General features: G+C 45.6%; 1 protein-coding gene across 3 annotated transcripts in view; it reads right to left on the reverse strand.

Annotated features, from left to right (window-relative positions):
• Positions 1 to 8,698: 8,698 nt before the first annotated feature.
• Positions 8,699 to 12,881, reverse strand: part of KLHL18 (kelch like family member 18) — a 59,759-nt gene continuing 55,576 nt past the window's right edge. For all 3 annotated transcript variants that reach the window (XM_007984019.3, XM_007984017.3, XM_073010270.1), the window contains 2 exons: positions 12,650 to 12,761; positions 8,699 to 11,948 (listed from right to left, as the gene is read on the reverse strand). In XM_007984019.3, the coding sequence (XP_007982210.1) occupies positions 11,562 to 11,948; positions 12,650 to 12,761 (499 nt within the window). In that variant the 3' untranslated portion in view covers positions 8,699 to 11,561. The remainder of the gene's footprint in view (positions 11,949 to 12,649; positions 12,762 to 12,881) is intronic.

Here is a 12,881-nt window from a genome sequence, read left to right on the forward strand (position 1 = left end):
TGCTAAGTTTGACTTATTATATGCCATGACACAATCACCACAATCAAGTTAGTGAACATATCCACCATCCCCAACTCTCCTCACACCCCTGTAATCCCTGCCTCTTTCTCAACACTACCACTACCCCCACTCTGGCCCAGTCCTGCTGTCTTCAGGTTGGAACGGCATCGCCAATCTGCTTTCTTTTGCTATAGTTTGCATTTTCTAGAGTTTATATGCATGGAATTATACAACATGTACTCTTTTTCATCTGACTGTTCTCACTCACCATCATTATTTTGAGATTCATTTATGTTGTTTTATCAATAGTCCATTCCTTTTGTTGTTGTTGGAGACAGGGTCTTGCTGCATGCTCCATTGCACAGGCTAGAATTCAGTGGCATGATCTTGGACCACTGCAACCTCTGTCTCCCCAGCCCTAGTGATCCTCCCACCTCAGCCTCCCAAGGAGATGGAATCATGCTCTATTGCCCAGGCTGAAGTGCAGTGGCTTGATCTCAGCTCACTGCAACCTCTGCCTCCCTGGTTTCAAGTAATTCTCCTGCCTCAGCCTCCTGAGTAGCTGGGACTATGGCAAGCACCACCACACCCGGCTAATTTTTGTATCTTTTTTTAGTAAAGATGGGTTTTTGCCATGTTGCCCAGGTTGGTCTTGAACTGGATTCAAGTGACCTGCCCACGTTGGCCTCCCAAAGTGTTGGGATTACAGGTGTGAGCCACCGTGCCTGGCCAATAGTCCATTCCTTTTATCGTCAAGTATGGATGTATCACAACTTGTTATCTGTTCATTTTTTATTTGTCTTTTTTGGAGCCACTTATTGAATGACCTTGGATAGGTCTCTTCTCCTGTCTTTAGCTTATCTATAAAATGGGGATACCTCTGCTATGTCCCTTCAACCAGGCTGTTGGGAGGATATGACAAGACTCAATGTGCAAATACTTTATAAAGAATCAAGGTCAGGTGCGGTGGCTCACGGCTATAATCTCAGCACTTTGGGAGGCCGAGGTGGGTGGATCACCTAAGGTCAGGAATTTGAGACCAACCTGGCCAACAGGGCAAAACCCTGTCTCTACTAAAAATACAAAAATTAGCCAGGCATGGTGGCACGTGCCTGTAATCCCAGCTACCCCAGAGGCTGAAGCAGGAGAATCGCTTGAACCCAGGAGGCGAAAGATGCAATGAGCCAATATCATGCCATTGCACTACAGCCTGGGTGACAGAGCAAGACTCTGTCTCAAAAAAAAAAAAAAAAAAAAAAAAAAAAAAAATCAAGAATAAAGGAGAGCTCTGCTTGGAATGCGGGTGCTAACTGTCCCAGTCCCTCCATCCTGGGTGGGGAGCACACATCCTGTCTGTTAGGGGAGTTATGTGTGAACTGTTCCCCAGGCCATCCCAATAGGAGAATAGGTCCTGAGGTCCTGGGAGCCACTGGAGGGATCTGAGCATGCTGCAATTTACAGCTTTACAATTTCATTCTGGCTGCTCTGCTGTCTATAGATTGGAGGGGGAGCAAGGGGAAGTAGGAAGACCAGTTAGGAGAGCATTGTAGTAATCCAGGTTCTTTTTTTTTTCTGGTGGGGGAACGGAGTCTTGCTCTGTCACCCAGGCTGGAGTGCAGTGGTGCGATCTCGGCTCACTGCAATCTCTGCCTCCTGGGTTCAAGCAATTCTCCTGCCTCAGCCTCCCAAGTGGCTGGGATTATAGGCGCCCGCCACCATGCCTGGCTAATTTTTGTATTTTTAGTAGAAACGGGGTTTCACTATGTTGGCCAGGCTGGTCTTGAACTCCTGACCTCGTGATCCACCTGCTTGGCCTCCCAAAGTGTTGGGACTACAGGTGTGAGCCACTGCGCCCAGCCCGTAATCCAAGTTCTTTTTTTTTTTTTTTGAGACGGAGTCTCGCTCTGTCGCCCAGGCTGGAGTGCAGTGGCCGGATCTCAGCTCACTGCAAGCTCCGCCTCCCGGGTTTACGCCATTCTCCTGCCTCAGCCTCCCGAGCAGCTGGGACTACAGGCGTCTGCCACTGCACCCGGCTAATTTTTTGTATTTTTAGTAGAGACAGGGTTTCACTATGGTCTCGATCTCCTGACCTCGTGATCCGCCTGCCTCGGCCTTCCAAAGTGCTGGGATTACAGGCGTGAGCCACCGTGCCCGGCCTCCGTAATCCAAGTTCTAAAAGATATGCTGATGGTGTGGACTAGTGTGGCAAGAGAGGAGAGAAATGGATTGGAAGTAGCATCAACAGAACTAGGTCATGGCTTGGTTACTGGAGAGGAGGAAGAAAATTAATGACCCTCAACTTCTCCCACCTCCAAAACCCACTGCTGGGTTCCTGAATGAGCAACTGGGTAGGTGAGAAGATTGGGAGAAACTGGGGGATGACCAGGTTTGAGGATAAAATCAAAGCTTCCACTTTGAACTATGATCATATTGGACATATCCAAGTGAATGCATGAATCTGGGACAGTTCAAAAAATAAGATTCCAGACACCTTCCTCACATGTGGGATAAGGTGGTACCAGCTAGGGAGAATGCATGGAGTGAAATCAGAATCCAGGGCTGAGCTCTAAGGCCTCTTATATTCAGAAGTTAGAAAAAGGTGGTGGTGGGCAGTACAAGAGTGGAGAACAGGGATGGTCTCTGAGACAAGGAGAGGTGAGCACCCTAAAGCAAAGGAGAGAGGAAAAGTGAGGAGCTTGTAAAGACACACATCACGTTCACTCTGGTGATCTCAATCCCTGCTGGGGGCAAGAATCTCCCTAACCACAAGGGTCTCACCCCCTAAGAGAAGCAGATGCCCACCCTAAGGGGGACCCCAGACAAGTAAGGAAAATGAATTAGAAATTAAAAAATTTCTTGGGCCGGGTGCGGTAGCTCAAGCCTGTAATCCCAGCACTTTGGGAGGCCGAGACGGGCGGATCACAAGGTCAGGAGATCGAGACCATCCTGGCTAACACAGTGAAACCCCGTCTCTACTAAAAAATACAAAAAACTGGCCAGGCGAGGTGGCAGGCACCTGTAGTCCCAGCTACTCGGGAGGCTGAGGTAGGAGAATGGTGTAAACCCGGGAGGCGGAGCTTGCAGTGAGCTGAGATCCAGCCACTGCACTCCAGCCTGGGCGACAGAGCGAGACTCCGTCTCAAAAAAAAAAAGAAATTAAAAAATTTCCCACAAAAACAGAGGTCCAGATGACTCCTCTGGTGAATTCTATCAAATATTTTAAAAAGAAAAAATACCAATCCTTCACACACTCTTTCAGAAATAGAAGTGTAAACAACACTCCTTAACTCATTCTGTAAAGCTGGTATTACTGACCAAAGACATCACATGGAAAGAAAACTACAGAAAATATCTCAAGTGAACATAGATGCAAAAATACTTAATATTAGCAAACCACATCTGACAACATAAAAAATAATTATACACCATAACCAAGTGGGATTTATCCCAGGAATGCAATGTTGGATCAACACCTTAAAAATAAATTAATGTTGTAACAATATTAACAGGCTAAAGAACAAAAACCACATGTCACCTCATAGATGCAGAAAAAGCATCTGATGAAATCTCACACCAATTCATGATACAAACTCTCAAGAAACGAATAACAGAATGAAACTTCCTCAATTTGGAAAAGGTATAGATGAAAAACCCACAGGTTAACATCAGATTGAATGGTGATGGACTGAAGGTCTTCCTCCCTAAGATTGAGAACAAGGCAAGGATGTCCACTTTTGCCACTTTCATTCAACACTGTACTGGATTTCTAGCCAGTGCAATAAGACAGGAAAAAATTAAAGGCATACAGATCGGAAAGAAAGAAGTAAATGTCTTTATTTGCAGACGACATGATATTGTAGAAAATCTCAAGGAAGACACACACGGACTTTTTTTTTTTAAATGATAAAACTGACAGATTTGAGTTTAGACAGGTCACAGGATATAAGATCAATAAACAAAAATCAATGGTATTTCTATATACTAGCACCAAAAAGTCTGGAAACAAAATTCAGCAAGCAATTCCATTCATAATAGCAAAGAAATATGAACATTTTAACAAAAGGAGTATAAGACTTATATACTGAAAATAACAAAATATTGCTAAGAGAAATCAAGGAAGATCTAAATAAATGGACATAAATTCTATGTTCACAGACCGGAAAACTTTATATTGTCAAGATGGCAATTCTCAAGTTGATCTATAAATTAAACATAATATCTATTTAAAACCTCAGAAGGCTTTTCTGTCTAATTGACAATCTGATCATAAAAGTGACATGGGAATGCAAAATATCTAGAAAAGTCAAAAGAATTTTGAAAAAGAACAAAGTTGGAGGCCTTACATTACCTGATTTAATGACTTACGAATACTTTAAAGCCAGGGTAATCAATACCACACAATCATGGACAGACACAGATCAATGGAACAGAACTAAGAGTTTAGAAATAAACCCTTATATTTATGCCCAATTGATTTAGACAAAGGTATCAAAGCAATTCAATGGGGAAAAGATACTCTGCAACAAATGGTGCTGGGACAAATGGAAATCCGCTCGTGAAAAGGTGAATTTAGACTCTTCCCTTACACCATGCCCCAAAATGAACACAAAGTGGATCACATTCCTACATGTAAGAATAAAATAAGAAGACTTCAAAAAGTTCTTAAGATATGACATCAAAGACATGACCCATAAAATAAACAACTGATAAACTAAACTTCATCAAAGTAAAAAACTTTTACAATTCAACCACCACCACTAAGAAAATGAAAAGAGTCCTTGTTAGTATAGTGGTGAGTAAAAAAAAAAAGAGAAAGGGCTGGGCACGGTGGCTCATGCCTATAATCCCAGCACTTTGGGAGGTCGGGGAGGGCAGATCACGAGGTCAGGAGATCGAGACCATCCTGCCCAACATGTTGAAACCTAAAAACACAAAAATTAGCCGGGCATGGTGGCAGGCACCTGTAGTCCCACTACTCAGGAGGCTGAGGCAGGAGAATCGCTTGAACCTGGGAGGTGGAGGTTGTAGTGAGCCAAGATCGCGCCACTGCACTCCAGCCTGGTGACAGAGTAAGACTCTGTCTCAAAAAAAAAAAGAAAAAGAAAAAGAAAGAAAATGAAAATAAAGACAAGCCAAGACTGGGATAAAACATTTGTAAATCATATATTTGATAAATAAAGGACTTGTATCCAGAATATGTAAAACTTTCTTACAATTCATTAATAAGACATGTGACCCAATTTAAAAATGGGCAAGAATTGAATAGATATTTCACTAAAGATATACAAATGGTTAACAATCACATGAAAAGATGCTCAAAATCATTAGTTGTCAGAGAAATGCAAATTAACCACAGTGAAATGCCACTTTGCACCCACCAGAATGGCTACAATAAAACAGAAAAGTCCAAGTGCTGACAAGAATGTGGAGGAACCTGAACCATTATACATTGCTGGTGGAAATGTAAAGAGGGACAGCCACTTTGGAAGAGCTTGGCAATTGCTTAAAAAGTTAAACCTAAACCTACTATATGATCCCAGCAGTTTCACTCCTAGGATCTACCCAAGAGGAATGAAAATATATGTCTACAAAGACTTATACATGAATGTTCATAGCAGTATTATTCATAATAGCCCCAAACTGGAAAAAATCTAAACATTCATCAATTGGTGAATGAACAAAATATGGTACAGACATACAGTGGAATACAATTTAAAAACAATAAAAGGAACTATTGGTACATTCTACAATATGAATGAACTTCTACATTATTCTAAAGTAGGAAGCCAGACACAGAAGACCACATATTGTATGATTCCACTTACATGAAATATCCAGAATAAGAAAATCTATAGAGACTAAATAAAATAGTGGTTGCCTGATGATGCAGGTGAAAGAGGGAATTAACTGTAAAAGGCATTAACTGAGTGACGAAAATATTTTAAAACGAGATGGTGATAATGGTTGCACAGCTCTGTACATTTACTAAAAGTCATTGAGTTGGACACTTAAAATGAATGAACTTTAAGGTATGTAAACTATGACTCAATAAAACTATTAAAAAAACAGTGATGTAAAAAGGAGGAAGACAAGGGAAGCATGATCAGGTGATATTTGAATGTGGATATACCTGATTGTCCCTAAATTCCTCAAGAAGCTATTGTTGAGCCTCTTCTTCATGCCCAATGCTGTGTCTACAGTAACAGAGAGTCTCACAGAGCTCACCACATAGCAGGTAAAACAGGCAAACAGGTTACTGCATGGTAGAATATGGCCAAGGGCCAGCACAACAGATGGAGAAGCACCACGCCGACCAGAGATGTTTTCATGAAGGTAACATCTAAACTGAGATCCTGAAGACCGTTGCTGGGCAGCTGAGAAGTGTCAATATCTCAGTGACATTCTTTTCTTTTTTTTTTGAGACGGAGTCTCGCTCTGTCGCCCAGGCTAAAGTGCAGTGGCGCGATCTCGGCTCACTGCAAGTTCCACCTCCTGGGTTCACACCATTCTCCTGCCTCAGCCTCCCGAGCAGCTGGGACTACAGGCGCCCGCTACAACGTCCGGCTAATTTTTGTATTTTTAGTAGAGACAGGGTTTCACCGTGTTAGCCAGGATGGTCTCAATCTCCTGACCTTGTGGTCCACCTGCCTCAGCCTCCCAAAGTGCTGGGATTACAGGTGTGAGCCACCGCACCCGGTCTAATGTCTCAGTGACATTCTATGCCATGCTATGAAGTTTAGGTTTTATGAACTGCAGAACTAGGCTGGGTGTGGTGGCTCACACCTGTAATCTCAACACTTAGTGAGGCCAAGGTGGGGGTATTGCTTGAAGCTAGGAGTTCAAGACTAGCCTGGGCAACATAGTGAGACTGCTTTTCTACGAAAAATAAAAATATAGCCAGGCATGATGGTGCATACCTGCTGTCCCAGCAACTCAGAAGGCTGAGGTGGTGGGATCGCTTAAGCCCAGGAGTTCAAGGCTGCAGTAAGCAATGTTGTGTACTGTGATGTTATTGTGAGTAGCAATAAAAAGCAGCAGTGCTGGACTTTGGGGTGAAGTGGAGTGAACTCTGCTGTTGGTCACGAGGGGAAAGGAGTCCAAATAACAAAAACAAAGAAAAAAGAAATGGAAAGTCAAGCAGATGAGTCTAGTTTGACTTAGCAGTCCACTCTTCACCTATGGGGCTCTTTGGCTCTGGTCAAGGGGGCATAGGTTACCTGGAAAGGGTTACTATTACTTTACAAGCATATGGCCTTTCTCCCAGAGGGCACAGTTCCCAGTCTGGCTATCTCTTTTAGCACGAAGGCGCCTGCTTCTTCACTCTTCCCCTTGCTGCCCAGTCTGCTTTTCCAAGGTCTATGATAGTGCTGGGAGGAACGCTGCTCCCTCTATAGGTGGTAGATACTGCTGCCCTTAGGCAGACCAGACTGTGAGTGTGGAGATGTGGTCTCAATTTCTCACAATACCACTGGTTAGCTGGAGTCAGGTCAATTACTTGGCCCTTCTGAGGCAGTTTCCTTACGCTAAAATGTTACCTGCTCCACGGGGATTACTAAGGACCATGTGAGATTCAACTGACAAGAATGTTTATATGTAAGATATGTCCTGGTGGGGTGTGTGCGGGAGTGATAGGCCTTCCAAAAACTTAAAAAAATAAAGTTGCCATCCAAGAGTCCAATGGACAAGGCTGACCACAAGCTGACTTTTGGAAAAGTGTGACTGAAGAGTTTCCCAAAAGGCAAAACCACAGTAACCACAGTGTAATCTTGGAAGGGCAGATTTGGAATGTGGCTGTATTTAAGGGAGTGAAACTGAAGATGGTAGTTCTCACACTGAAGAGCAAAAAAATCACCAAGGAAACTTGCTCACGCCAGAAAGATGAGCTGCACCCCAGCCCTAGGGAATCTGTCTCTAGAAAGGGACTTAGGAATGAATCTGTGGTTTAAACATTTTCCAGTGGCTTTTATGTGCACCAAAGTTAAAGCACCTCCGGCCTAGAGCATAAAAAAGGAGCTGGAGGTGCTGATTCCAGGCAGTCAACAGGCAGCCACATTCCGTTGCGGAACACTGGAGTTTTAGGGCAGTGAATGGAGAAAAGGGGAAATCTGAGAGTAGGGGTGATCTGGACAGGTACCAATATGCAGTCCCATTATGCAAATAAAGTCTTTGCATATTTTTCACCAGAAGTGACTCTCATAAAATAAATCTCTCCAGGCCGGGCGCGGTGGCTCAAGCCTGTAATCCCAGCACTTTGGGAGGCCGAGATGGGCGGATCACAAGGTCAGGAGATCGAGACCATCCTGGCTAACACGGTGAAACCCCGTCTCTACTAAAAATACAAAAAAAAATTAGCCGGGCGAGGTGGCGGGCGCCTGTAGTCCCAGCTACTCGGGAGGCTGAGGCAAGAGAATGGCGTAAACCCGGGAGGCGGAGCTTGCAGTGAGCTGACATTCGGCCACTGCACTCCAGCCCAGGTGACAGAGCAAGACTCCGTCTCAAAAAAAAAAAATAAAAATAAAAATAAATAAATAAATAAATAAATCTCTCCAAATACTACTTTTGCTGTACATCTGGCTTTTCCCTTATTTTCACAGAAATATTCCCACTTTGTCCAATATATTTTTTTTCAGTGAATCACAATTAAAAAAAAGATGTACTTCTAATATCTAAGAAACAAACCAAGGAAGGACAAGAGCTATTAGGAGTGTTCTCTTTCTTTATTTCTTTGGTTTCTTAACACAAAAGACATGCATTCTATAAATAAAAGGAAGGAAGATTTTCTGGGAAACAATAAATTGGGAGGAATTCCCATAGTCACACCTCTGTGGTCAAGAGGCTGGTCTTCAGCTCCCATCTGGCTGTAATCTCTGATGAAATCCAGAAGAGAAGGCCCATGTGTTATCCGAGAAGGTGAAACACTCAAGGACAGTGAATGCCACAGTCCTCTGCTCAGAGCTGGGCTAGGCCCCAAGGCCCACTGAGCACAATGTCTACCCTATCTCCTTGTTACACCCTTTTCACAATATCCTTGGGTGAAGCTTCTTTTCATGGGGCTATTGGAAAGCCTCCAATACCAAAGAGCCAGACCAGCCATTTACGAACAGCCATTCACCATCAGACTGAGGAACCTACTGGGAAGGTGTGAATATGTTGGTGCTTGCTCACTAGTGCTCAGAGCCCAGATCAAAACACTGGCTTGATCTTACTTTGAAACACTGACCTCAGGTGCAGCAGTGTAAATTCTACACCAGGAGGTGGGATTGGACTCAGGAAGGCCACTACAAGAGCAGCAGGCCATGGGAAAATGATCTACCATATCCAGTGGCAAAATCTGGGCCAGTATCCTAAGGACCCACTCAGTAGCCCACAGACTGATTCTTAATACCTTCACAATCCAGGCTTGTTGGTGCTACTTCAAATTCACAAAAGGGGCTTGTAATAAGACAAGCACTGATACACTCCTAACAGGAAATGCACACCCCACCCACCTTCCGAGTCTACCCCTACAGGAAGGAGGGAGAAATGCTGGAGCTCTACCACCAGCCCAGGTTAAACGACATCCGATATCAGATTGTTGAGACATTAAAAATAAAAATATCATTTTCAAGTGCTTGTAGCAGAGGCCCAGCTCCTAAGTTGTAGGTAACAAAGGTACTTCCCTCTGAATACATGGCGATTGCACACACTGGTAAACCTGACAGTCCTGGGGTGGGGGAGACACCCCAGGCTCCACACTGTGCCTTTCTGAACAGGCTTCCAGGCCACCCCAGGCAGGCAGCAAAGGACAGGAAACCAACCAGGTGGAGACTGGAGCCCTAAGACCCAGCCTTGGGTTACAGGAATTGCATCTTCTTTTAGTCTCTACTGGAAGAACTTTAAAAAACCAATTTTGGCAGCAGCAGTTGAAGGACAGCCCCACTGCCCAGTGCACTGGTAAGAGAAATGTCCTCTTTTTTGAGTCCCGCTGTGCCACATTAGGTCCCATCCAGGGAGAAGGAGGAAGCAGTATGAAATCTTTCCAAAAGGTAAAGGTCATTTGCCAAGATTAGAGGAAGAAATATAAAATCTGTTCTTTGCAGCAGCAAGAGATTCTTTCGGCCTTTAGTTATGTCATAAAAGCCAGCTGTGCTTGAATGTAAAGGTCCACCTTGCTGGTCAGTCTGCCCAGGGCTGGAGGGAGGCCAGACCCTTGGGATTGGCAAGTGGATGGAGGAGCAGTGGAATGGCAGGGCAGACAAGGTTACCAGACCAAGTCAGCCCACAGCTGGTAGAAGGAAGCCCCTGGTTAGATTCTAGAGGTGCATATGGTCAACGTGCCCCAGACGCATCACAATGAGGGAAATCATCCAAGAACAAGATCGATGGGCAAGTAAGAATCTGGCCGGACCTGCTGTTTCCTGCTGGTCAAAAAAGGAAGGAATGTGAGTGAGAGTGGGGAATCTGAATGAGCGCCATGGTGGCAGTAGGAGGTAATCACAGGGGCGTCTGGAGCCCCCAGCCCCAGCTAGGAGCCCCCACCAAGAAGAGTGGCAGTAATTCAGCAGATAGCTAACTCTCTACACCTATGATTTTAAAAGTCCTCTGACAGTGGGTGTGAAGACAAACCCCATGAGCACCTTACTACAGGCCCAGTCAAGAGTGTACTGATTCCACACACACTGGGGCTCAGAGGGAACCGCCAGCTTGATGCGAGGCCTCAGGACCCTGGGATCCGAATGTGGGGTGGATACCGCCCTTCTCCAGTTAGACGGTTTTCCATTTAAACACAGATTTGCCCTTAGTGTCTTTTATGCTTTTTTCTTCCTGCAAAATTTGTTCACATAAAAAAAAATTATTTTTCTTTCCAGTTTCTTTCAAGTGTTTCTTTGTTTAAATTTCCTTCAGTTTCTTTCAAGTATCTTTTTTTCCCTTCTGTTCTCCTGGACAGATGGAAAAGGCCTCACTGAAATCCCAAAATTAGACATGGGGAAAACTTCTCTTCTCCCTGCTTACCCAGCAATGAGGACAGAATCCTTGGTGCCCCACTGTGGAAGAAGGAACGTGCCTGTGTGCAGCCCTCCACTGCTGTGGCCACACCATCTCAGGCACGGAGAACACTTGGGTCTGTCCTTTCACCCCCAACTACATCCCAGTTTCCAGCAGGCTTGGACATTGCAGTCTCCCCATGGCAAAGTGGCCAGAACTCGGCTGGAGAACAAGCAGGCGAAGGGGAGCATCAGATGGAAGGTCTTCTGTGAACAGCGGGCCCACAGAGAGGCGGTGGGTAGGAGCTGGGCCTGGATGGAGCCTGTGTTCGTGTGGACCAGAAAACAGTTCCACGTCACCAGCTGCGGGATCCAGAGGAGCTTGTTTTCCATGCTGTGCATCTTGATGACCCAGGCCTGAAGGTCACAAGGGTGGCACAGTAGGGGAGGGCTTAAGCACCTGGAAAAACTGTACCTCCGGCGAGCTCGCATTTTGCCACCTCTTCTGGTCCACTGCCTCTCCTGAGGGACTGTTCCTGGAAGGATGCTCCTATGTCTGTACCAGATCCCTGCCTCACCACATCCCCATCCTCTGCCTTAGATGGTGAGGAGAGGGATGCAGCCCACACCGACCCCTCCCTCATGGCATGCCATGGGGGCCATGAATGTCCAGCGGTCCGTCTCTGGGTCATACATCTCCACTGAGCTTAGGTTTGACTGTCCGTCGTAGCCCCCTACAGCGTAGAGGCGCCCACAGCTGGCCACCAGGGAGACCCGGCTCCGGCGCGTGTGCATGGGGACAATCAGGCACCACTGGTCTGCCACAGAGCTGTACATCTCAGCAATGCTGAGGAAGCCAGAGCCATCATAGCCCCCGCAGACAAACATCTTGCTCCCCAGGGAGGCGGCTCCGTGCCGGCAGCGCTTGTTGAGCATGCCAGCTGCAGGGTGCCAGGTGGCAGTGTGGTGGTTGTAGTGCTCCACCTACAGTGGGGAGAGAGGCACAGGTACAGGACAGTCAGAGACAAAGTTCAGTCCATAGAGTGACCGTGCAGGGCACAGCAGCCCCCATGATGTCAAACTCCTGTGGGAGGCATGGGGATGAGGAGCTCTGCCAGTATTCCCTCTGCTGCAGGCCTGCTCTTTGGCGTATGGGGCAGGGAGAAGTCACCTCACCTGACCCTTTCTGTCTGCATCTAAGGAAACAAAAAAAAGGATGTGCCCAAGGATGCAATGCTAGGTAGTGACAGAACCTGTATGAGAGCTGGGTCTCCTGTAATCTCCAGGGCTTTCCACTGCAGCACTGACTGACTATGGAATCACCAGTAAATGGCTATTGAGCCTTTTTTACAGAATAAATACAATTTCAAACAAATTATCCAAAAGAATACAACTGTTTGCAAATTTACACTTGTAGATTTGTAGTGTCTATGCAGTGTCCAACAGACAGTAGAATAAGGTGGTGGCTGCAGATGTGACTACCCTTCACCCTTCTTTTGCGTACACTGGCTCATTCTCTGTAAGTTCAGAATTTCAGAAGATGCAGTGGATAGCCTGAAACCTCACTAGATGATACTTTATCCAGCTACGGCAAGGCTGAAGTTTTTTCAATTAATGATCTTCCAAAATAAATCTCAAAGACAGAAGAAGTAGGTGCCCTTATCCCAGGGGGAGCCCAGACTCACACTGCTGAAGATCTGCAAACCATCGTGGCCGCCTGACACATATATCCTGCCCTCAAAGACTGTAACCCCAGCAGCACTGCGATTCGAGCTCATCGGGGTCACCACTGTCCACCTTCAGGAAAGAGTCAAAATAGGAGGGAAAGCATGAGATTCAGGGTTCTTGTCCCCCCAAGATAGCCTAGCAGGGTTCAGGTGAATTGTGCTGGCCATCTCTCTAGCTCTTATCACCTCT

Source organism: Chlorocebus sabaeus, chromosome 22, assembly GCF_047675955.1.
Source record: "Chlorocebus sabaeus isolate Y175 chromosome 22, mChlSab1.0.hap1, whole genome shotgun sequence".
Lineage (NCBI taxonomy): Eukaryota > Metazoa > Chordata > Mammalia > Primates > Cercopithecidae > Chlorocebus > Chlorocebus sabaeus.